We start from the raw sequence: 21,312 nt of genomic DNA, 5'->3' as shown, positions 1-21,312 counted from the left end.
GCAAAAATCACAAGTGACACTCGTTGAAGCTTTATGGGGTACTTACTTTGGGCGCAGGGGGGTGGGGAGATTGCTGTCTGCTATAGCTAGATCTGCCTATCGTGTTGCAATGGGTCTGATGATGGCTTCATCGTGCGGTTGGGGGAAACCCTGTATGTGGGAAGCCTTTGCTTGGGCAAAGTGTTTGAAATTATGCAACTTAGAATTCTTATATATTTATGGGGGCTATATTGCGCTCATAACTTTTGTATCAAACAAGTCAAAATTGAGTGCGCAGCAAGAAATGAGTAACGAAATAGTTCAGTTAAATCACGTGCTTAACCATTGGACAAACAAATCTCAAAGGAAGCAACTGTCCCACTTCTTACTGTCGTGCGATACATTTTCACCTGTGATTATGAAAATAATCACGACGGAAAAAGATAACAATACCCGGCTAAATAAACATGATGTTTCCTGTCACAAACAAATCACATGGAATTCTCTGTAGAGCAATTTAAAACCATAGAAAAAAAATACGATTTATCCTATTGTGTTTGATTTACTTTTTGTGTGATGTAGTCCTACTTATTGTTTTATCGTTCTGGGACCTTCAGTCATCTTCACAGAATCAATATAGAAATCAACTTTCAATGTTTTCCACAAATGATGCTATGCAATTTGACTTTTTGTTAACCACCTTTGTTTTGTCACTAAATCACTGTCGTCATGGCAGGGTTTAACCAATCTATGTTAATGAATGCAATGATGGGCCATTGGGGAGGGTTGTTATACGTGAATTGCCGTAGGGCTACGGATGTATTCAAGTGTGTGATGGGAGTTCGGCTTCCACCATACTGCGGTGAAGTTTTCAATTATACATTTTATCCGAGTCATGTCTTTCCATTTCTTGTTAGATTTTGACTTTGGGATCATTTCTCTGCGCGTGGATGGAGTGGGGGTGTGTGGACTACATACTTAACCCTTTGCCCTTGATATAGAGAATATTCTTGTCGTATTGAAGTGTACTTTTCTCTCTCACAAATTTCGGCCCCGGTGATTGTCAGCCTGATATCATCGCAACGTGATTTAGGATAAATGGCCGATATGTTACGACCTTCCCATGTTTGAACGAGAAGATACAAATATCATGCTAAGAATTGGGTAGTTTGGGGTAGATTAATCGATAGGGAACTGTTGAGCGTTTGCAAATCAAATGGATGGGTATAGAGGCTGGGAAGACCGACGAGATTTTGTCAACGTCCAGTGTAGTAGAGGAAGTGAAGAGGACGGCCAAAAGGGGGAGGGGTGTGGGGAGAAAACCTATCCGTGAATCTCAGCCTTGGTGTAGGGTTAAAACATTCTCATAAAGTATGGCATGCATCATATCGCCTATCACTTTAGTTAGGGCCTAGGCCTACACCATTACGCATGCGTGTTAAGTTTATAAGCCTGTAGCGAATCGGGGAGGGGGGGGGGGGGTTGCAACCCCGTTCAGCCTCTGTTTTGTTTTCTTCATGATACTAGTAAAATGGGGCCAAAATTATTAAAATTTGACTTGAAGTTCCTAATTTGTTTTTAAATTGCTTTAGAATGGGGGGAAGGTATGCCCCTAGACCCCCTATAGCAGGGGCACGCCTTCACTCAAATAATACTCACCGTCTCCATGCGTTTCCTGTAAGCTGGTTTCGCCCTTTGAAAGTTGGACCGAGCTAAGTATAGGTTTTCCCGGCCAATTTCCTAAAATGTTTATTCACTTCTGAAAATCGGTCATTCATTTTCGTCTGAACTAGAAACGCTCTGAACACGCGTTTCATTTTCGCTCGATCCATTTCAATTCAATCGATTAAGTGATTGAGCAGCACCTTTCGTTGATCAATTCAATTCAATTCAATATAACATTTATTTATATCCAACCATAAACAAAATGATGTCCAATTATAGTTTACAATACCTCTTTTTCGCTTAGAGGGCGATTTCAAACATTCGCCATTCTATTTCACTTTTTTACAATTAGAGGGTTGTTTTTCATTAACCGTCAATCAAATTAGCTGTACCTGAAATCAATTTAGAAATGAATGAACAGGTAACGTAATTGGCCGTCTGTTTCTCAAAACCGAATGCACGGACAATGAAAACGATTGAACTTTCGTTGAATTGAAATGGGATTAAAGACTTGCATTCAAATTCAGACGAAAACGAATGACCGATTTTCAGAAGTGAATGAACATTTCAGGAAAATGACCTGAAAACCTATATTATACGTAGAAATAATGATTAATGCCCATTTTGCAGCACGTACAGAGCAGTGTGCGCACGTGTAACGTGTCTAAATACAAATACACAAATTGAAGGTGTCTAATTAATTCGAATAGTCAATTTAAAAGGGCAGTGAAAGAACATCTCTCTTCTCACTCTAATTTTTAAACAGCCGAGTTTTTAATGACAATTCTTTTCTATTTCCTGTGTAATTATATTTATGGTTTTTTTTGTAATGTACATGTATGTTTGTTTTGGTGTTTTAAGGACCCAGGTGGAAATAAGCCGTCTTATAAACAGCTTTTTGGGCTATCATTGGCTTTGTGTACATGTGATGTATGTTTGTTCATATTTGCCAAAATAAATAAATAAATACACATATATAAATTAATAAATGGTAACCAACATTTTGCATTACCGTTTGGCCGTTTTATCGATACTGTGCTTTAATTTTGTCGGCTCTGTGTACTGAGTTTTGTGGACCTTGTATAGGCCCCTACCTAAAGCTTTGTTATGAAGGCACAGCCCTGAACTTGTCTTTGAGGTTGCATTTCCTTAAAATAAAAATTGACCGAAACGTCGTTCTGTATAGGCCTATTTGTGGAGGGATAATTTTTCGTAGTGGCGATGGCTTTCCGAACTGCTCAGGGGAATTGATCTTCTCTGGGGGAAAAATCACCCTAATTTACCCCGAAAAAAAGAACAGAGAGTTAGAAATCTTTGATTAAATGTGCCTTGAACACTTTGCAGAGTAATTTGTTTGTGAGTATTTATCCTTTTTTATAATAAAGGTTTTCCCGGCCACTTTCCGAGGTTTTCTAATCAGCATTCAATTTCGCGTGAGTTTTACACATGTGATTGAATTCGGTTTCTTTTCATTTTGGGGGCATTCAATTTCATTTTTAGGCAACCAAGATTTTGCTCTGAATGTTTGTTTTCGTTTTCGGGCATCCTATTTCGTTTTGGTGCATTCAAGACTCAATTTGTAGCAGTCTTAAATTAAGTCGTTGCAACCTTTCGGACGGTTGACGCATTCAAATTAGCGAACGTCTGTGCGCTTGTAACGTATAACCATGCTTTTCGTTTCTTATTCGTTTATGGGCAATCGCTTTCATCGTTTGGTCATTTAATTTAGTAAGATTTTTTAATCGACATATTTTCCTATTTTCCTCCGAGGTCCATTTCCCCCCAAAATCTTGGTGAATGTAAAATTGACGATGTTACAAATTAACTGATATGAGGGATACAACTTGTAACGAAATAATGAATTGAAAGGGGCTAAGATAATTTCTTTTTCACTGTTGATCTGTACAAAGGACATCTTTACGCTGACGATTTCTTGACGTGCAAGACATCGGGACACGTATGTTTGCCAATGTTTGTACCATCGGGAACACTTCTTTTGGGTTATTTCTCAAATGTTTGCTTGCGTATGTCTGACCGAACACTTATTCAAAGGGCCCATGCAAAGTAAATTTCCAATGCAAACCTTGAAAATACATCTTTGAGTCACATTTAACCTTATTTACAAGTTTTATGTTTCGATTTTGCAGGGTGTTTTTTTGTTGCCTTCTCCGTTTTATGCTAATGCAAAGTTTCATATTCATTAGAAAAACTGTGATGTCATTCCGGGCATGATTAATGTTACATGGTTATTTCAGCACAAAAAGTTGCTAGAATTTTGGATATTTTGCTGTCATAAATTTCTTTTATTTGGTGATCCTTTGATGTGTCAGTACATGACAGTAAGCCAATGAGCAACCCTTTCTCACAAATGTTTTCAATCAGCAAATTTTGGATGAATAATTTGACAGAAGAAACCCAAACTGAACAGTCACGGTCTTCCTGAAATGACATCAGAATAACAGCGCCCTCAGTAGTCACTCAGTAGTGCACTTTTGCAATAAGATTAACCAAAAAAGGATGTCAAATGTTCATACATTTCACAGTAGTAGAGAGTTGCACTAAAAGAATTCCTGAGAAAAAATTCATTGCACATACCCTTTAATTAAGAAAGAAAGGCATACGGATTGAAGACATCAAATATGATTTACGCTCAGGATCACGGACACGTATGAAGTCTTAAAAGATGTTTGACAAAATGTGAAATATGTTTGCCCATCGAATGCCCGATCAACCCTCACTGCTGGTTCAGACGAAATTGAATGAACAACGCGATACTTTTAATATGAATGCATCTTTTATTATATAGGGACGAGTGAAGCTAAGAGAAGATAGAATGCTCGGAGAGTGAAATTGAATGATTCTTTTTGATTGTTGAATATCGATCTGCGTGATGGTTCAATTTCAATCTAAATCGAATGAGCCAGGCGTTAAATTGAATGAAAACTTGGTGAAATTGGCCGGGAAAACCTATACATCTCTAGCTATAATTATAAGCTCTCTGCAATAATCCGTATTCAGACTGTAGCGCCCTCAACATTTGGAATAAATCCATTGGTCTGTTTTCAGCCTCAAAACTTCCCTACGACGTTTTAACAACACGCGCGGCAGGCCGGATGTCAGACTAATTGGTAAAGTCTCACGTGAACAAAATGGCCGACCGGGAGCCTCCGCCTCTTTTTGACGACGACGATCAAGAAGAAGTTCCAATTAATGACAAGTCCGAGGTAGGAATTGTACCATTTGATTACAGTTATGTCTTGATGTCATGTCTCTAGATGTGTTCATCATTATATTCGGGACTTCCTTAGTAGATGAAAACGTGTTCATGTGAGTTGTGTGTAGAACCCCTAATTAATTGTCCAGATTTCGGACATTAAGTTAACACAGTCACAGGTTTGAGCGAGAAGAAGTCTTTCTTCAAAATTTTGGCGATCGTGTAAGGGGCGTGTCTAACTCTCAAACGGCGATAGATAATAAAGTGACACTGATATTGATAACAATGATCTCCCTAGTTACAGAAAACAATGGGAAAGATTGACGGAAAGAATGTTATGTAGTATCCAGACGCCTCTTCTCAGTCTCTTGATTTGCGTTGTGTACAAAACTACAAAGTAACGTTAGTTAACTTAGGTAGCGCCAGTATCACAACTCCAGCAGTACCACTTATGATAATTTATGCTTACGTCACCACAAGTCAGGCACAAGTCAGAGCGGGAGGTTTCGCATCGAATGATCAGTCAACTTTCGAAATGTAACTCGTGTTTGAGCAGCGAAAATGAAAAGGAGGGGGTGACGGCCACGCCCCTTCTCCGTCCACTTTGGATGTGTCTGGCGGGCCCTATGCAGCAGACAATTTGTCTGGCAATTGATATTTTATACCTAGTAGGGTGTAATTGTTCATTTAAACTTGGTTTTATGTGGTACCTTGAATGTTTGATCCAGCCCATTATTTGCCCCCTTCTTTTGGGCCCCAGGGGCCACATGCAGCAGGGGGTTCCCGGCAGACATCCATATCTGAATATGTTACACATATCTGAATAGGTTACACAATAAATGTTTCTGTGCTCGGAGTGGTACCTTGTTCGTTTGACCAAAATGCTCTGGGCTGCTGCTCTAACTTGACTTCCCTCTCATGTGTAAGCCACTGCCAAATATTAAAGAAAAGTCTCCTTTAACTCTAACTCCCTAGGCCTTTTTGCTAGGATGTAGCCTCAATCCTGCAGAATCCTCCAATTGGCCTCATGGACAAATAGCATGATAGCCTGATTCCTGCAAATTCCTCCATTATTTCTTGAATATGGTCCGTAGAGGAGTGACCACTGCCTGAATCCTGCAAAATCCTGTAGCAGTGACTGTCAATATGTTGAGGCTTGGCCAGTGACATCCTTGAGCAGTACGGAGGATTTCAAGCATAATCCAGGCCTATATTTATGCATGGCTGAGCAAAAACAACACAAGGTCCGGCCCAAGACCTTGACAAAGTGCATCCTACTCATCCTCCACTTTGGCAAAGAGGATTTTGAAGGATTCAGGGCGGTTAGGGTTAAAAATTGAATTGAGTCTTAAACTTGGTTGGTGAAATACTGCAAAACTTTTCTTTGCCAAATGACAGTTGTGGATAAATTTGCTGGCTAAAGAGTGAGTAAAGTAGGCCAGATCTTCTTTTGCATCGTTTTGAGCACTTAACATGTAAGGTCCCAGTCTGAGTTAGGTCCTACTAACGTGATTTGTGAAGTTAAACATGTTCAAAACTTCAAATACAAACACAAGTCTTACGTCGGTGTCCTTTTTTTTTTACTTGTTCCGTTTACTACTATCTTTTGCAAATGACTGTAAAAATTTCAAAATGTTTTTTTTGTAGCCCTCAGCAGTCTTTAACTCTAGGTTTGTGTAATTTTGTAAAATACAACTTCCTTACCCTTATGGTGACTTAGAGACATACTAGTCACAGCAGTTCAGGCGCTGTCATCATTTTACCAGATAATTTTCCTCATAAATTAAAAAACCCTGCCTTCTTTCTACAAAATTAAACCTGCTGATATTCAGTATAGTATTTTTGCGAACTAAAATATAAAGTTACTTTTCCTGCTGGTAACTATTTAGGTAAGTCCCAAAGCATAAAAATGTCTTTTTACCTTTTATATGGAATGGTGTCCTAAACTACATGATTACCCTTACGTTGTAACGGCTGTTCTGTTTAGCACAGCAGTGGATGGCAATTCTTGCCTTTGCGTGGAGCTCAGACTATACAATATGAAGTATGGGTGTGCAGGGTATAAATGATGATATCAAAGCCGAAGGCAAAACACATGCGCCCTCTGCTCTTCTGCTAATCCTATCGCCCTAGTTATAAGCATAATGGTGTACATGTACATGTAGTTTGTACTGCCTGCAAAGGCAAGAAACCGCTACGTGGAGAGGCCCACATTCTTGAATAAAAAGCTGCAGTTTTTCAGATGTTAAATCTTCTTGGCTCAAGCCAGAATCTCTTTATGCCTCACATTACTAAAATGATGTGCTACACTTCTTAGTTTTGTGTGTGTTTTGAAGGAGTTGATGGCATGGTCATGGTAGGTGATGGTACATGTAATTAGTATGTCCGAAACATTCAGTTGTTTTCCTTGTTCCTCTTGATTTTTTTTTTTCCTAATTCTGGATATCTTATTAGGCATACTCCCTCTTTTATTGTAGCATCTTTTCAGATATGGGCCTAATGCTCACACTGCATACACGACATTTGTATGTGTTTGTTATCCATATTTAGGACACGCAAGACACAAAGACTGCACCAGCAGAAGAGGAAGACGATGATTTGTTTGCAGGTATGTTGCATGTAAACCTTGATAAATTCCCCCTTAGTCTTTAGTACTTCAAAACTTGTGAAACTTCAGATCACATCACATTCATCATTTATATTGATGGCACACCAGATTTTGAAAAGTTGTAGGCTTACATACTTCACATAAGTTAGAGTTTGCTGGAGTCGACTTACATGTATGAGTAAGAAAAAGAAGAAAAAAAGAAGAAAAGTTACATCATCTCAACGCAAAGACTCAAACGACAATTGTTTTATTGACTTTTTCAATGCCTGCAGGGGGTGGAACAGAAGTGTCGTTAGACGATGACCCCCTAAAGGAGGCGGAGCCTGCTGAAGCCCCACCTACCAAGTCGGAAGCTCCACCTACCAAGTCGGAAGCTCCACCTACCAAGTCAGAAGCTCCACCTACCAAGTTGGAAACTCCAAAGTCTGAGTCGCCCAAGGAGGATGCACCCGCTGAGTTGGAGACACAGCCCACATCACCAGCAGCAACGGCACCGGACGTATCAGAGACAGTCACTCCTAAAAGTGTTGCCAAATCTAGAGTTACAGTAAGTTACACTGAGTCACATGCTCAGAATTGAAGACTTTGAGCAGAGTATTCAAAAAAGAGCAGTGTTCACTGTGCCACCTTGTGCTAGTTGCCAGTCCTGTCCTTTGAATATGTTACCACTACAAACATGTGAGCAAAGAGATTAGGGGGAGCACCTACAAAGTGTTACAATTCTTTGTTGGACTACATTGAACAAGTTTGAAATTGAAAATTTAAGAATTTTATTTGTTAACTTTGTTGTTGTTGTTTCTTTGAAGGACGAACATGACGAGGTTGAGGAGAAAAAGGATGCACCTCCTGAAGAAGAAGAGGAAGAAGAAGAAGAGACTGACACCTTTGACATGGAGATCACCATTACAGAACCTTTTAAGAAAGGTAAACAGTGATGTACAGATCACCATTACAGAACCTGTTGAAAATGTTAAACAATATCACAAAGAACAAAACGATCACGATAACTGAATCAATCAACAAAGGTAACACAGGCCCAATGTCATCTGCTAAGCACCGAGATTTGCTAAGCAAAGACAATATTTGCTAACCAAATACTGGGCACCAGCCAGATGGTCTTGTGGTGTAGAGTGCTTATGACTGATTTTCAGATGTATTTAGCTCAGCACAGAATGGGCTTTGTGATACTTTCTGCATAGCAGCACCAAAACCAGCGAGAATGGTACATTGTAACTAATGCCAAGAGAACATGGTTGATTTTCAAATGTGAGAAATTATGGATTGTTAGTCACGAGAGTACTACTAAGAATTCATTACTTCAATGTATTTTTGTTTGATAGGTGAAGGGATGAGTGCTTACATGGCATACAAAGTGTCCACCAAGGTAAGTCTTTAGTTTTAAAACTTTTATTACTTCACCAAATACCCAATTAATTATTTTAATTGATGGAACATTGAAAACAAGATTTGTAATGAAATGCTTGATGTTACATTTTGGTTTTCAGACAAGTAACCCAGTCTTTAAGAAACCAGAGATGTCCGTGTTCCGTCGATTCAGTGACTTTCTGGGCTTGCATCAAAAGCTAGTGAACAGTCACACAGTAAAGGGATACATCGTACCTCCGGCACCAGAGAAGAGTGTAGTAGGTAGGTAGATGTTGCATGTACATGTATAGCTTTACAATAGAGGACGGACATGCAAAGGGAGAACAAAAGATCCTTTCAGTCCTCGAACGTTGGGTCTTTTGTTGAAAACGGTCCTCGACTGTATGGTTATGTGCTTAGTCTATGGGAGAGTATTATATTACAGGGACAAAGGGAAACGCAAAGCATTGTCCTCGGGCGTATAGAAATTCATGACTGTGTGTGTGAGTAGGTTTATGGTGTAAGTCGAGGAAACACACGTGCAACATCATCAATGAATTGAGGACAGGAACCAAATCAAGGGCGACCTCGATTAGAAAACGTGTATAAAACCAATGAGAGCTGATGCAAAAAAATTAAGGTATAAACAAAGGAAAAGGGAAGAGAAACAATTGAAAATCCTTGATTTACAGCATAAACAAACCTGCTTGTGTGTGTGTGTGTGTGTATGTAAACACCGGCAATCATCAGGCATGCAACTTTTCCTCGGATCCGCTGATTTCCTCGTTTTTTACTTCTCATGAATGCCATTACAAATTGAAAAACAATGTACAAAGTCGTGTGTGGTTTGAAATGTCCTCGTTTTTTTTTCTGAATTCCTAGTTGCAAGCCTGAATCATGGACCTAGGACAAAAGGGTTAGAGCACAAACAATACATCCATGATTGACCAAACGTCCACGATTGAAATTCGTGTACAAAACCAACGAGAGCTGTTAGTAGGAATGAAGATTAGGGACAATAGGGGGTCCACGATTGCCGGTGTTTACAAAGATGGGTGTGGGGGGGGGGGGCAAAGAATTTCAAAGATTTCAGGTTTTGGGATGTGGTCAGGAGGACTATTACGTGACTGGGTCCTTCCAAAGACCAATGAAAGTTGTTATTTATTGCTTACAGATGATTAACAGGTATACTGTGACATTCCAGTTTGCTCTCAAACCTGGCTAAAGACATCTAAACCTAGCCCAGCATAGCCTGAGCCAACTTGTGAGTTGAGTTGCAGCACTAAATGTGCGATTGGGTTAATACGGCACAGAGGGATTCTAAAAGGAGGGAATTGAGTTCGGGAGGTTTGGGGAATTGATATTTTTTTCTTCATTTGTTAAATGGTGGAAGTATATCAATGTGATTCTTTGCTTTGTGGTTTGAAGGAATGACCAAAGTGAAAATGTCCAAGGGCCAGGAGGAACCCAACTCCATGGACTTTGTGGAGAAGCGCCGGGCCGCCATGGAGCGATATCTCAATCGAACTGCTGCCCACCCACAGCTTCAAAAAGACCAAAACTTCATCGAATTCCTGGAGAAAGATGAGGTACAACATTGTTTAGTCTTCTTACAAATTTCCCCCTTGCTCAGTTGAGTACTACAGCTCTCTTCTGTACTCAATTCATGCTTGTTCTTTTGCACAGATATCACATTCACTCACATTTTTCAAATCCTGGTTCGGTTTTCATCGTAATCTGAATGATTCCTGAGCCAGAGATCACAATCCACTAAATCTGAGGGGTTTTGTTCTCTAGCTTCACAATCATTTAGAATCATTTAACCCCCTGACGCCGGTATTGTCATGCCTCAGTTTAACGGCTTACACATATGAATGCACAGTGGCCTTTGTCCAGTACTGCACAGACCGCATTGCACAGCATACCACGGCTTACAGCATACTGTACGGATTAGAGTACCGTGGCCATGCCCGTCAGCCGGCTTTAAGGGGTTCATATGTCAATCTGAGCTATCAATTATATCACAAATGTCCCTTCCAACTGCAAAAGCATTGTGCTAGCTATTGTACAGATGATCTGTAATGGGGCAGTAACTTTACACCATAACTTGCACAGTGGTTTTTCTCCATTGAAGGGGGCCTCATTAGTGTCATTTACCAAATGTAAATACTCTCAAACTGACTCAAATGTTGATCAAATTTCAATTGGTATTGTAGGTATTGATGTTCTTGAAGTGTGCCTTCTGCGTACTGTCTCCGTGATATAGACAGAGGCTCTGTGTCAAAAAAGAGTGTGTTTAGCAGCAGTATGAAATTGATTATGAGTAGTTAATGTTGACTAGGTGTCCTGGACTAATGAATCATTTTTGTTGTTCCCTCCGTGTAGCTTCCTAAGGCCACCAGCACCTCAATGTTGACTAGGTGTCCCGGACTAATGAATCATTTTTGTTGTTCCCTCCGTGTAGCTTCCTAAGGCCACCAGCACCTCAATGTTGACTAGGTGTCCCGGACTAATGAATCATTTTTGTTGTTCCCTCCGTGTAGCTTCCTAAGGCCACCAGCACCTCAATGTTGACTAGGTGTCTCGGACTAATGAATCATTTTTGTTGTTCCCTCTGTGTAGCTTCCTAAGGCCACCAGCACCTCAATGTTGACTAGGTGTCCTGGACTAATGAATCATTGTTGTTGTTCCCTCCGTGTAGCTTCCTAAGGCCACCAGCACCTCAATGTTGACTAGGTGTCCCGGACTAATGAATCATTTTTGTTGTTCCCTCTGTGTAGCTTCCTAAGGCCACCAGCACCTCAATGTTGACTAGGTGTCCCGGACTAATGAATCATTTTTGTTGTTCCCTCTGTGTAGCTTCCTAAGGCCACCAGCACCTCAATGTTGACTAGGTGTCCTGGACTAATGAATCATTGTTGTTGTTCCCTCTGTGTAGCTTCCTAAGGCCACCAGCACCTCAATGTTGACTAGGTGTCCCGGACTAATGAATCATTTTTGTTGTTCCCTCTGTGTAGCTTCCTAAGGCCACCAGCACCTCAATGTTGACTAGGTGTCCTGGACTAATGAATCATTGTTGTTGTTCCCTCCGTGTAGCTTCCTAAGGCCACCAGCACCTCAATGTTGACTAGGTGTCCCGGACTAATGAATCATTTTTGTTTTTCCCTCTGTGTAGCTTCCTAAGGCCACCAGCACCTCAATGTTGACTAGGTGTCCCGGACTAATGAATCATTGTTGTTGTTCCCTCCGTGTAGCTTCCTAAGGCCACCAGCACCTCAATGTTGACTAGGTGTCTCGGACTATGAATCATTGTTGTTGTTCCCTCTGTGTAGCTTCCTAAGGCCACCAGCACCTCAATGTTGACTAGGTGTCCCGGACTAATGAATCATTGTTGTTGTTCCCTCCGTGTAGCTTCCTAAGGCCACCAGCACCTCAATGTTGACTAGGTGTCCTGGACTAATGAATCATTGTTGTTGTTCCCCATGTAGCTTCCTAAAGCCACCAGCACCTCAGCCTTGAGTGGAGCCGGAGTCAAGCGTGCCTTTTCCGGGATCATGGACTCGGCTAAGAAGATGGCTTCCAAAGTGCATGAATCCGATCAGGTCTGTCAACACTCAGGTTTGGTTTTCTATTGGTTTTGCCTGGAAGAGAGGAAAACCTGAGTACATGAAAAATGCCAAATATATGGCATTAATTTGGAAGCATGTCAGCTAATCATGGAAAACACAATGTGGAAGTTCAGCCAGTTTATTAGTCAGGAACACATCCTGCTGTGGTCTGAAAGATGATCAACTTGGTGTTGGCTTGTGATTTGACTTGTGATATGACTTGACCACAACTCCAGGATGAATGGAGTAGCTTTGAGAATAGCACATACAGTTGTTTATTTGTTGTGTTTATTTATTTGTTGTTTACCAGTGGTTTGAAGAGAAGCATCAGCAGATTGAGAGTCTGGATTCTCAACTGAAGAAACTTCATCTCAGCGTGGAGAGCATGGTCTCCCACAGAAGAGGTAGGGTTGATGATAGGGTTAGTACATCGCTCAACATACCAAGTTTGAGCACAAATCGGGAGGGGAGGGGGATGGAGGGAGCTTAACATGCCCCCTTGTTCTGTCTGACCAGTGTTTATTTATTTAGATATTACTGCAGAACAATCTTTTCATGACATATCCTACATTATTTCAAATCTGGGTTGATTACTTAAATCCTTTGGCCTCCATACATGTTAACTTGAACATCTCAGTCTTCTGGCCCTTGAAGAATCTTGAACATCCAAGACCCTCTTCTTTCCAACCCCTTTGAAAAATCACTGAAGGCATTCATTAAATAATTTGAAATTTTAAAGTGATAAAATCTGACGACTCTGTTTTGACATAACTTGTGGTTATGGGTTGCACCTGAGAAAAATTGCTAAAACTCAAATTACTTAAATTTTTTTTTTTTTTTTTGGGGGGGGGGGATTTTACATATTCAAATTTGACAAAAGTGAGCATGTTTTGCACTGGAGAAGTCATATTTTTAATCATTTGATTTGTTCTCATTGCACATTTGAGGAGGGTAGAACTTTTCACTCACTGTGACCAGTGAGTGATGCAAATTCAACATATTCCTTCACTCAAGATATTACTAAGAGTGACAGTCTCAAATACAATCTGAATGAAATAATTGTCTTTTTGTTTCAGAGCTTGGGGGTGCCACGGCCATCTTTGCTAAGAGTGCGGCTATGCTGGGCAACTCTGAGGAACACACCGCTCTCTCACGTGCCATCTCTCAACTTGCCGAGACAGAAGAGAAGATTGATCAGATTCATGTGGAGCAGGCCAACACGGACTTCTACGTCTTGGCTGAGCTGTTGAAGGATTACATCGGACTGATAGGATCTGTCAGGGTCAGTCTGTGTCTTGTTAAGCTTAGGCTTGCTTAGTTGAGCTGGACTATCTAAAGTCTCAGTTGAATTTGTTGTGTCAGTGTGCAAAAACGTCATAACTGCCAAATTTTTGTGTAATTTTATTAAGATTTACCCACAGATTAATACAGGAGAGTTTCATTGAAAAATATATGGAGCAAAATTGATATATTAAAGTCATAAGGTCTTATCTCGATTACGAGCCTGAACGTGCAAGCAACAATTTCATATCTCAGCGCGTTTATGTAAAATGCCATATGGCATATATGGTCGTGTTTGTGCAAAAACTTTGTATCTCAAAGTCATCCAAATTCCTGTTCTTGCACTGATGTGACACCATTTAAGTATATTTTTGCATTTTCTTGAACCAAATTATAGGAATTATAAAATACAACAAAATAATTTTTATTTTGTAATAAAACAAATAAGTCGGTGGAAAATATGAGAAACAAGAATGAAGTAAATGGGAAATGCCAGAAATATCATGATGACTTGTTGCCATGCCATCAGGATGCGTTCCGTGAGCGGGAGAAGACGTTCGGTATCTGGCAGTCAGCTCAAACCATGCTAGCCAAGAAGCGAGACCAGGAGGCCAAATTGAAGATCAGCGGCAAGCCGGATAAGTTGGCTCAAATCCAAGAAGAAATCAAAGAGGTAAAATGAAACTTAACACATTTCAGACTGGGATTCTAGAGTTGTTCTGGAGATCTGAAATAGATACATGAAACGTTTGAAACTAAACACAGTTAGGAGCAACTGCACTGAAGAATTAATTATTGCAATCATTTGGAACGACTCTATCAAGTCTAGTGAAGTCTAGTTTTAAGCAAGTACGTTTAAAAGTGGCGAGGGGCCTCGACGCGGATAGTGGACTGAGCCGAAGGCTTGTACTTGTTTGAATACCGTAAATGTACATGTCAACGTAGTTATTTCATACCAGCCAAGCACATATTTATTCCCATTATATATACCTTTCGGTCAAAAAGTCAAAACAAGTCAAAAATTCACAAGTTCCCAACAATTTGTTGACAAATTTACTTGCTGTTTTGCACTGCTGCAAATCTCCTGTAATGGAGATTGGCACGCTTGGTGCGTACTGCACAGCGCAGAACGCAGCGGTGCAGGAATAAAGTGTTTAAAACCAGTTGGTGTTTTATCAGAGGTTTAAAACCTTGAACGTGACGGGCTCTTGACCAATATGAATAGATACACTGTCTTGGGTATTTATGAATAAGAAATGAACAAATAAGTTTTTTTCACAGCAAAACAGATTACCAACCAATACATATGATGCCTATTATGTGTAACTGGTGCTAAGCTGACAAATTGCCGAGTTTGAAATTGTCACTAAGCTTTATTGAAATGATTACCACCATCTTGTGATTGCCACTAAGCTTTATTGAAATGATTACCACCATCTTGTGATTGTCACTAAGCTTCGTTGAAATGATTACCACCATCTTGTGATTGTCACTAAGCTTCATTGAAATGATTACCACCATCTTGTGATTGTCACTAAGCTTCATTGAAATGATTACCACCATCTTGTGATTGTTACTAAGCTTCATTGAAATGATTACCACCATCTTGTGATTGTCACTAAGCTTCATTGAAATGATTACCACCATCTTGTGATTGTCACTAAGCTTCATTGAAATGATTATCACCATCTTGTGATTGTCACTAAGCTTTATTGAAATGATTACCACCATCTTGTGATTGCCACTAAGCTTCATTGAAATGATTACCACCATCTTGTGATTGTCACTAAGCTTCATTGAAATGATTACCACCATCTTGTGATTGTCACTAAGCTTCATTGAAATGATTACCACCATCTTGTGATTGTCACTAAGCTTCGTTGAAATGATTACCACCATCTTGTGATTGTCACTAAGCTTCATTGAAATGATTACCACCATCTTGTGATTGTCACTAAGCTTCATTGAAATGATTACCACCATCTTGTGATTGTCACTAAGCTTCATTGAAATGATTACCACCATCTTGTGATTGTCACTAAGCTTCATTGAAATGATTACCACCATCTTGTGATTGTCACTAAGCTTCGTTGAAATGATTACCACCATCTTGTGATTGCCACTAAGCTTCATTGAAATGATTACCACCATCTTGTGATTGTCACTAAGCTTCATTGAAATGATTACCACCATCTTGTGATTGTCACTAAGCTTCATTGAAATGATTACCACCATCTTGTGATTGTCACTAAGCTTCATTGAAATGATTACCACCATCTTGTGATTGTCACTAAGCTTCGTTGAAATGATTACCACCATCTTGTGATTGCCACTAAGCTTCATTGAAATGATTACCACCATCTTGTGATTGTCACTAAGCTTCATTGAAATGATTACCACCATCTTGTGATTGTCACTAAGCTTCATTGAAATGATTACCACCATCTTGTGATTGTCACTAAGCTTTATTGAAATGATTACCACCATCTTGTGATTGCCACTAAGCTTTATTGAAATGATTACCACCATCTTGTGATTGTCACTAAGCTTCATTGAAATGATTACCACCATCTTGTGATTGTCACTAAGCTTCATTGAAATGATTACCACCATCTTGTGATTGTTACTCAGCTTCATTGAAATGATTACCACCATCTTGTGATTGTCACTAAGCTTCGTTGAAATGGTTACCACCATCTTGTGATTGTCACTAAGCTTTATTTGAATGATTACCACCATCTTGTGATTGTCACTAAGCTTCATTGAAATCATTACCACCATCTTGTGATTGCCTTGCAGTGGGAGGCCAAAGAGGCCAAAGGTCAGAAGGACTTTGAAAAAATCTCCAAGACGATTCGTAAAGAATACAACAGATTTGAGGTGAGTTGAGTATTCTGGTTGTCATGATTGCAGCCATGTAGGAGTGGCTAGCCCCAATGGACCTTCGTAGGGCCCTTCTGATGCAGTAGGTGGAGCTGTGTTGCCTACTCAGGAGAGCACCATTGTATACAAAAAATATCACCCAATAGCAACAGATTATATTTGGTCTACCTGGAAAATGAAGCTGGAGTTTACAGCCACAAATATTCAAAAGTAATATCCATGTTAAATATGTTTATAATGTACTGTTGATTCCATATGTTATAGAGCTGTCACACTAAATATTTTTTTGTGTTCAAAGGTGAATCGTATGCGCGACTTCCGCTCAGTAATCATCAAGTATTTGGAGGCATTAATGACTCATCAACAGGAGGTAAGGTAGTCTTAACTCCAGTCTGACTTTCAGTCAAAATCTGTAACATGTCTTCTGCCTTCATACCCCAACCCATAGGTCTATACTGTGATCAGCGTACAGGTCCAATGCCTTAGAAGAATGGGGTTGGTACTTGCCTCACATTCAAGGGGTCAAATTCCACCCAGACCCGCATGTGGATAGGCTTTGAAATCCCTGACTGAGGCTGATTGCATCATGCTAGGGATTCCTCCCACCTCTAAAAGCAAACATTTCTTCACCATTTTTCTCAAACAAATACTTATCTTCAGGCTTTTGTGGTACTCTGCCGGCAGGACTTTTGGGTCATCCACAAGAAAGAGTTAACATTAAATATAAATAAATAAACATTGCATTTCTGCATGGAATTGTTGTTTCACAGGTCATTCAGAGTTGGGAGGGATTTCTTCCAGAAGCCAAAGCCATAGCCTAAGCCTCAGCCACTGCACCACGCTGCCTGCAGTCATGATTGCAGTCGCCATCTCACAAAGACGCATCTACAAGCGGCTTATTCAGTATATCAACATTCCAGGCAAAGTTGCAGACTTATCTACATGCATCAGCCCGAGTCAAGTACAGATTGCTTTAATATCAAAATCAAAAATCCTCCAACGGAAAAAATAATCCCAGCCAGCTAAAACTAGAAGTTGGAAATGATGTGAAGGGACATGCTATCTACTTTGCAGATTTTCTGCAGTTGTTCTTTTTAGCTGTGTTTTTCAACCTGGACTGTCTAGAAAATAATGCTCAGCAAGTTTACAGTCAAAGGTAATACATGTATAAAAAGGTAATACATGTATAAAATCTATTTGATTTTGGCTGGTAATCTGTTCTTGCTCAGCGCGTTTTTCTGCGCATGGCAAATGTTTGTGTTTGCAGTTTCACTAAACTGGCCCCTGCAGCTGGAATATATTGAACAAATTCCAATGGTTTTGCTGTTTTCTTAAGGATTCATTTTAGGGTATGATTATCCAGAATATTTTGCCAACACAGGCAAAATGGCCTTTCACAAATTCCAAAATCTCCGTATTGGATCCGGGTCCAAAATGGAGACTTCAAGAACCCCATTGACACAAGCCTGAATTCAACACGGCTTCTTCATGGGTCTGGTTCTCTAGCCGGGTAAAATTCAGCTCCGGTTGGGACCAGAGTTGAGAGGCTCTACCCAGGTAGAAAATCCCTTATCTACAGCCGACCCGTATACACCCCTTGGCCTTGTAAGTGTGAACGGAACGCCTTGCTTACCCATGTTTGATGGCACCGGGTTCTGCTTACAGTGAACCCTTATTGATTTCAAAACAGGTAGGGGAGATGATGGTGTGAAATGGCCTAAACTTTAAGGTGTCGGAAGCTGTAGGTGCTGAATCTGACCAAACCTAACAACCATGGATTTTAATGGATTGAGTTCAATGCAGCATGTGTGCCAAACTGTTTAGGGATGCAAGGTTGAACATGTGCACCATTGCTTTCTGCATTCACTTTCTTGGGCACTTTTAGAATATATGCTCTGAATATTTGGTTATCAAACTTGGTTTGTTTATAGTCCTCCATTCACTTGCACTTCTGTCTTTCCAAATGCCAGTTTTTCATTTTTGAAAAATGTTAAATTGTACTTTCCTGAAAAAAAATTCAAACAATCTTTCACCTAATGATGTAAAAAAAATCTTTACTTGGGCTGATTACCTTCCTGACTGTACGTAGCTGGGGTGTGATTAAATATTAAAATAAAAAGGATAAACAAATATTTTGTTATACGTCACTGTTGATATACATGATTGGGAAAATTACCTCAAAACATTCTTTTCAAATGCAGTCCTTTTTAGTGCCTAGCGTAATACAGACAAAATTTGTAGTGAAGATTAGATTTTCAGTGCAACGGTTGAAGTAGAAGAAATTTAGCAGACTGCTTGGGACAAAGAGTTGTTTTGAAGCCTTTCTTCATAAAATTCAATTATTTGTAGATAATAACAAAACAGCTTGCTTCCTGTATTTACAATTGCTGGTTGAGAATTATACAGAAAACTAATCCAATTTGATTGATTTCAAACTATAAAATGTAAACAGAAATGAGAATGCACCGTATTTGAATATTCATTAAATATCTGAATAACAATCACAAGATCTGAACTGCAAAATAAAAGACGGGGACCTTGAAAAATTTGATTTATGTGTAAATTATTTTGAAATAAAAAAAGGCGAGTAGTCTAGATATATAAAAAAGTTATAGACTAGATTTACAATGTAATAATCATTTAGTCATTGACTTGTGCGTTGTTCCAGCATTGGTTCCTTTTGCACTCCAAATGAGGTATCAATTTTTGTTGTCATATTTTCTATTCTGCAATCTTTTGTAAACATTTTACTTAAGCATTATAACTATTTGGGATTTTTTTTCTGGGGTAGGTTGATTTTAAGAATTTGATATTTTCAAAGACACTTGTTGATTTCTGGTACGCACAAATAGTAGAATGTCTGTTGGCCATTTTCCCCTCTGCATTTTGGGGATTCTGTGTGCTGTATGATTTCTGTGCTGATCAATTGGAGTCATGGTCTTTAATAATCTAGGGACAGGGTTTCATGCATTGATCGAAGTCAAATGTGTGTTACATTACCAAAGAATCCCAGCAAATGTTTTTAAAACTTGGTTCAGAAATAAGTAGCAGCGTTTTGAAAGAAATCACAAGTTGACAACTTTAAATGGCGGACTGAATTTTACTGACATTTAATAAAAGGTAGCTCTGTAAAAATGAAAACATGACCCCTAGACCCAGGGTCAATTTGATGACAAAATAACGGCGAAAACGTTTGACTGTCAATGTATACAAGGTTACTTAAAACATGTTAAGTTTATCCCCTACTAAGTCTATTGGACTAATGCTGAACCTATGTTCTGTGGTAATCACAAAGTTTACTGTTTCAAACCAGTTTTTAAGTAATAAAAAACAGAAAACAAAAAAACTAATAAGCCTCTGTACTGATGATGTCACACTTTGTTTACACGTGTGCTTTCTTATGGGAGCCTGGTGGAGACGATGGCTTCGTAGCCCCATAGAAAAGCACACATGTAAACAAAGTGTGACATCATCAGTACAGAGGCTTATTGAGTCTAACAATCGAGAAAGCTAACACATGCAGTGAATGTACATTATAATCATGTAATTCTTTGGATGATGTAAATGTAAAATAGTTCAATCCAGCCAGTAAATATAACAAAAAAGCATTTTTATTTTGGCCAGTCCAGCCCAGCCATGAATGTGCTTAAGGCTGCATGTTTCCATCGTCTGGTATGTTGCAAAACTGACACAGACAATACCATTAATCTCTAGGTTATTGTGCTTGTGTTCCTACATAAGTACAATTATTCAGTATAACCTCACTTTTGCCAGGCAGAGATCAATCTACAATCGTTGGCACTGTATGCCAAGATATTGTGTGTCAACTGTGTTTATAAAGAACTAAGAATCTATCATTGACAAATCAAATATTTGCTAATAAACACAGAGTCCATGAAGTATGCTATCTTATTTTACAATTCTGTGGTTGCATTGTTATTTGTGATGGTGCTCCGTTTACATTATTTGTTTGGTCTATACCCTATGGGTAGTTCAGAGGGGGGGGGGGTACCTCTGGAAATAGCTCCGGCTCCAAAATATTTGTCGTCGAAACTTAACTCTGCCTCTGGAGCTAGCACCAGAGCCATCCAGCCCCTAAAATTTGTGGGGCTACCTCCACTTTCAGCTCAGCTAGGCTTCTTTTTACCACTTAGCTCCATTGTTTTGTCATTTGGACGTAACTGACGTATGTCCATGCTGACGCATCTGTCGTTTATTTGTCTGATAAGTAGTATTTGGTGACCTTTTAGCTCCACTGTAACTCCAGCTCTGGAGCTACCATCATTGTATGAATGTAAGTGGATGTTAGATTCGATCACTAGCCCCACAGAGTCCCGGTTGAGTTCATTAATTGGTATAGCTGCCCTCCGTCTGAACATACCCCTAGAGACCTTGCATTGCATATACCTCAGAGGGTGCTGGTGGTTATTTTAATTTACAAAAAAAAGTAAACTGTTCAACTGCAAAAAAAGGCACAAACATTGTCCGCCTTATGAAGGTCTATTGGGTGTTGGCACCCTGCTAACAACGTCAAGTCCATCGCAAGTCCAGTCACAGGTAAATCACAAGTTCATTCACACGTCTGGTCACTATATACAGTGGATGCATAATATTAACAAAGGATTTCAATTGTCAGAGTCTTTTCCAAATAGCTTGTGACTTGACTTGGGACTGGATGCCTTGTGATGGATGAAAGTGCTGCCCACTAA

The 21,312-nt window shown here is 39.6% G+C and overlaps 1 protein-coding gene across 1 annotated transcript; it reads left to right on the top strand.

Annotated features, from left to right (window-relative positions):
* Positions 1-4,716: 4,716 nt before the first annotated feature.
* LOC119740415 (sorting nexin-2-like) lies at positions 4,717-20,520 on the top strand. Its single transcript, XM_038215715.1, has 14 exons — positions 4,717-4,868; positions 7,409-7,466; positions 7,739-8,013; positions 8,273-8,390; positions 8,807-8,850; positions 8,972-9,113; positions 10,260-10,420; positions 12,320-12,433; positions 12,750-12,843; positions 13,516-13,721; positions 14,250-14,393; positions 16,520-16,600; positions 16,902-16,973; positions 17,374-20,520. The coding sequence occupies exons 1-14, from the start codon at positions 4,794-4,796 to the stop codon at positions 17,422-17,424; spliced, it is 1,635 nt and encodes a 544-aa protein (XP_038071643.1). The 5' UTR covers positions 4,717-4,793; the 3' UTR covers positions 17,425-20,520.
* The last annotated feature ends 792 nt before the right edge of the window (positions 20,521-21,312 follow it).

Source organism: Patiria miniata, unplaced genomic scaffold (assembly GCF_015706575.1).
Source record: "Patiria miniata isolate m_02_andy unplaced genomic scaffold, ASM1570657v1 HiC_scaffold_5, whole genome shotgun sequence".
In the NCBI taxonomy this organism is placed as follows: domain Eukaryota; kingdom Metazoa; phylum Echinodermata; class Asteroidea; order Valvatida; family Asterinidae; genus Patiria; species Patiria miniata.
The sequence above is the reverse complement of the archived record's forward strand: the minus strand, read 5'-3'. Positions and strand labels throughout refer to the sequence as shown.

Bases quoted from the DNA above. Each gene is read 5' to 3' on its own strand.
- LOC119740415 (XM_038215715.1), top strand. From the start codon at position 4,794: ATGGCCGACCGGGAGCCTCCGCCTCTTTTTGACGACGACGATCAAGAA. The intron at 7,467-7,738 runs GTATGTTGCATG...CAATGCCTGCAG, and splicing joins AGACGATGATTTGTTTGCAG to GGGGTGGAACAGAAGTGTCG. The intron at 9,114-10,259 runs GTAGGTAGATGT...TGTGGTTTGAAG, and splicing joins ACCAGAGAAGAGTGTAGTAG to GAATGACCAAAGTGAAAATG.